The following is a 4,219-nucleotide window of genomic DNA, read 5'->3' on the forward strand; positions in this document are numbered from 1 at the left end:
TCTCACTCTCTCACTGCCTCACTCACTCACTTTCTCACTCTCACTCACTGTCTCACTCACTCTCTGTCTCACTCCCTCACTGTCTCATTCACTCACTCTCTCACTGCCTCAAAAAATAGATTAAAAAAACTATAACAAAAAAAAATCACCTGTTTCCAGGTCTTCCAAAGCAGGTTTCATGAAACATTATTTTTCCTAACTGTTCTTAGAAGTGGCAGGAGCGAGTTTTGATTAAGTTGGGGGGTGCTCCTGGAAAGCCACAGTGCACATTAGGTCGTTAAGGAAGCTGAGAAGGCCTAAAAAAACAACACACAGGCTTAAAAGAAAAGAAAACAGAACAACTTGATTTTTTAGCAAAAGACACCTTGGAGATCAGCTAGCCCAATATTTCCCAAAGCGGATGATAACACTCCCTGGGAGACACGATTTGGGGAGGCTGCAAAAGCAGATACCTACACTTTATTCTGGATCATGGGTTATAGTACAAACGTTTCTAATTGTCAGGGGGCACTGGGTACCCTTTTTTTTCCCTAAAAAAGGGGTGGTGGGCCAAGTAAGTGTGGGAACCTGTGATGTAATCCAAAGCCCTCCTGCTAAAGGCAGAACAATGCAAGTTCAAGAAGGGGAGCAGCTTACCCAAGTTAACACATAAATTAACGTGTGTCATAGAAGCAGAATCAAATTCTAACACTGATACCCTTTGAACAACGGCAGTTATTAACTGCTGCATGTTAAGTTTTGCTTTAAGGTGGGAGATTATGGAGAAGAGGTTTGGCTAGCTATCCAGGATGCAGTAAAAGATTTATTAAACTATACTTGTGTCCGTAGGTATAGTTTAAATCAATTAAACAAAGTTATCTTTACTTACAAATGTCATCCACTGTGACAGGGACTCAATGTGTCAAGCTGTGGAACAGGTCATCATCCCTGTCCTGTTGGATGACACCTGTAAATAAAATAAACCTATTTTTGAGTGAGTAGATTTTGAGTCAATTAGATTTAAGATGCATGCAGTTTGCCAAAACCCCAAGCTAAACTCACTGCCATCAAGTCATTGTCAGCTCACAGCAACCCTATCGGGCAGGGTAGAACTACTGCCCCTGTGGATTTTCTGGAATATAACTCTTTACGGGAGTCGAAAGCCTTGTCCTTTTTTCTCCTGTACGCAGTTTATAGCAAATAGTAATTTTGTAAAGGAGTCTCACGTGATGTACTGCTGCAGAAAGGTACTTCCAAATTCTAGCTACTTCTCTCTCCATACCCATCACTGACCCTTAGCACAAGGGAATCCAAGTAATGCAACAGGTAATGTTGCCAGAACGTTCAGGAAACATGTTTCCCGAAGTTGAGAGCCCTCAAAGCATTCTCTAACTCACTCGCCTGCATCCCTTGGAGTTTAACGACTAGCTCCATATCAAATATCTAAGTCAGTGCACGGATGTTGAAAAGTATACACAGAACACATTAGAAAAGTTATCATCAGGATGATCAACATTTGTAAAATGTTGTATAACTGAAAGAATCATTTGTGCACATTTTTAAATGTTTTACAAATGCTGGCTGCGAATGTTCTAGCATTACATGAAACGTCAGTATTTAAGCATGAACGTGATTGTCAAGAGCCGTGCGTGGGCCATCCAGAACAGTGAGGGAATGGGGGTACAGAGTGAAAAGAACAGCGGCATTTAGACGTTTACATACTGGCTACTCCCCAAAAGGAAGTGCGGCCCCCTACAAATTTAAGCACAGCATATGAAAAAACATTTTCTACAGTCTGTAATTTAAACTGCTGATTCCACCCCACCCCCCGGCCACAAAATGCTGCTCTAAGTAAGATCTGCCCGAAACTCAAATCTGGGTTGAACAATGAGCATTCTAACTTTCCATTTTGCACTTAAACCCTTCAAGATGACTGAAATATTCTAGGATGCTCTGAGGTAATATGCTGGGTTAAAATAACATGATCACCAAATTCATATTGAGTGCTACCGTGGGCCAAGACAGTCTGTGTTTGACACTCATTATGTAATTTAATCATCAAAAGAACTGTACTAGCATTACCAGAGGACAAATAATAATAAATACAGAGAAACAAGATTGCCTAAGTTTGACTCTGCTGATAAATTGGGAGGGCTTAGATACAATTTTATTTAGTGATTGAACCCAAAGTTAATATGTGTGTGTATCCACACTTCTATAAATCTTAAGCCACTAACCAAAGATCCTTGAAAATATATGAATATATTAACACGGTTCAAAAAGAGCACATAAAATTCCCCCAACACAATAAAACATCAGAAATGTCCTCACTCTTTTCTGGGGGTGGTATGGATGGTGAAGAACAGAAATAATTGTAAGTAAAATAATCTTCATGCCGGAGAATGAAAAAGTCCAGTGTTACCCTGACGCATACCAGAATTAAAGTAAGGCCGTTGGAAAAAGGAAACAGAATTTTATAACAAAAGGAGAGTAGCCATCTTTTCTTGACCACATGTTATGCTGCTGACCAAGAGCCCTTGATGTTCTAACGGGGGCCTTGATGCCTCCATGCTTTTAAAACTGTGACACCGACAGAGTAAAGAGAAGGATCTGGAGTACAGAAAACAACAACAAAACCCCCAGACCCCAAAAGCTGACCTCTTTACCCAAAGAAGAATCAAATATATGTCAGGGGAACTAGACATTAAGACAAAGGCACATCACCCTTTAGAACTCTCCGGGGAAATCAGCCTCGTCTGACAACACGGGGGTAATAAAAGTGTGGTTTCAAGGTAGCTTACCCTTTTCTCTGACACCCCATCCTGGCCTGGAGAATCTTTCTCATCCTGTGTCTCTTTCAGGACGGGCACGTGTTTTTTGCATGCTGGCTCCCGGGTTAGAGTTGTGTATCCTATGTGCTCATAAATTGGGTTTATCGTCATCTTGGCAATGTACTCTGCTGCCTTGGTTTCAATATAGAGAGTAATCAATCCATCAGTCACCAGATCGTGGATGGACTCAAAGCGTTTCTCCCCAACAAAGTGCTTTCCATCGTAGTAGAGCCTGAAGTTTCTGGTTTGACTTCCGAATCTGCCTCAATGAAATGGGAAAGATGTGTTTAAGGAAAGTTAGCAAGCGAATTCGTTCTGCAAAAAAGAGGGAAAAAAAAACATCTTAAGACTATTGGTTTGTGTGTGTCTTCTTTGTTTGTCTCAATGGGCTGTGGGTAATCTCTGTGAATCATCTGGAAAACAAAAGAGCAGGCTTTGGAACATCGAGAATGAACTCACACCAGCCAAGGAGGTAGCGCACGAGGCAGACGCACGCCGCCCTAGAAGGAAACAATGCTCTTATTTGCCTTTGGAGGCCACTTCATCACGCCTGTACCGGGAAGAAAGGGAGGGGTATAAACCTCATCTTCTATTAAAACACATTTGTATTCAACAGGTCAGCTCCATGATATACAAAATTTCCATAAAGATATCTTTTTTTTTTTTCATTGCAAGCAAACTGAAAAAAATCTTTTTTTTTTTTTCATTGCATCATGTACTTCAGACCCAATGTTCATGGAATATGGTAGGAACGCTGCATTTAGAGTTCACCTGAGAGTGATGCCAGCCACAGAGTAAAGTAGAGTCAAATCCAAACCCTGAGCCGTTTGGGCAGGGCGGCACAGAGATACAATCTTGCAATTTCTGGCCATGGGCCAAGGACTGGCTCTTTCCTTCGAGCCATTCACCCTCCTCTGTCTGCTAAGTGTCAGTGAGAAATGTTTCACCCAACAGGGCATGTAAGCCATCGGTTATCAGACTCTAGGGAGTCTGTTGTTGGTTTCAGGTCATGCTTTAACAACTAGAAAGAATTGAGTAACTTTTATGATCATTTCGGCATTGTGCTTCCTACAGGAAACCTCAGAGAGGGATCCAAGTGGGCATGGCTATAGCATCACCATCCCTGCAAAAAGATACAGGGATCAAAGTGCGCTACATGCCACAAAAGCTGATACTAAGCGGTACAAGGGCTGCCAGTATCAGGAGCATCTGCAGGTGAACCCAGGTGAGCCTAGGCCAAACCTACAGGCATCAGAAAGGAGACGCTCCATTTCTTCCCTACAAAGCCCATGTGCCATGTGTTAAAAATCCACACACCACTGTGACAGTTAGGCTTCCTGTGCCAACTAGGCCTTCATAGGAACAGGTGGGCAGAGTTCAATCAGGTGGTAACTTGATTGGACAGCAAC

The 4,219-nt window shown here is 42.1% G+C and overlaps 1 protein-coding gene across 1 annotated transcript in view; it reads right to left on the reverse strand.

The window, feature by feature from the left end:
- The window catches only part of CHN1 (chimerin 1), an 89,047-nt gene extending 88,155 nt beyond the window's left edge, over nucleotides 1-892 (reverse strand). The window contains exon 1 of the mRNA XM_045294755.1: nucleotides 869-892. Coding sequence (XP_045150690.1) covers nucleotides 869-877 — 9 coding nt within the window. The 5' untranslated portion in view covers nucleotides 878-892. The remainder of the gene's footprint in view (nucleotides 1-868) is intronic.
- Between the last annotated feature and the right edge of the window lie 3,327 nt (nucleotides 893-4,219).

Source organism: Echinops telfairi, unplaced genomic scaffold (assembly GCF_000313985.2).
Source record: "Echinops telfairi isolate 266 unplaced genomic scaffold, ASM31398v2 ScPeMD7_3;HRSCAF=10, whole genome shotgun sequence".
NCBI classification, from domain to species: Eukaryota; Metazoa; Chordata; class Mammalia; order Afrosoricida; family Tenrecidae; genus Echinops; species Echinops telfairi.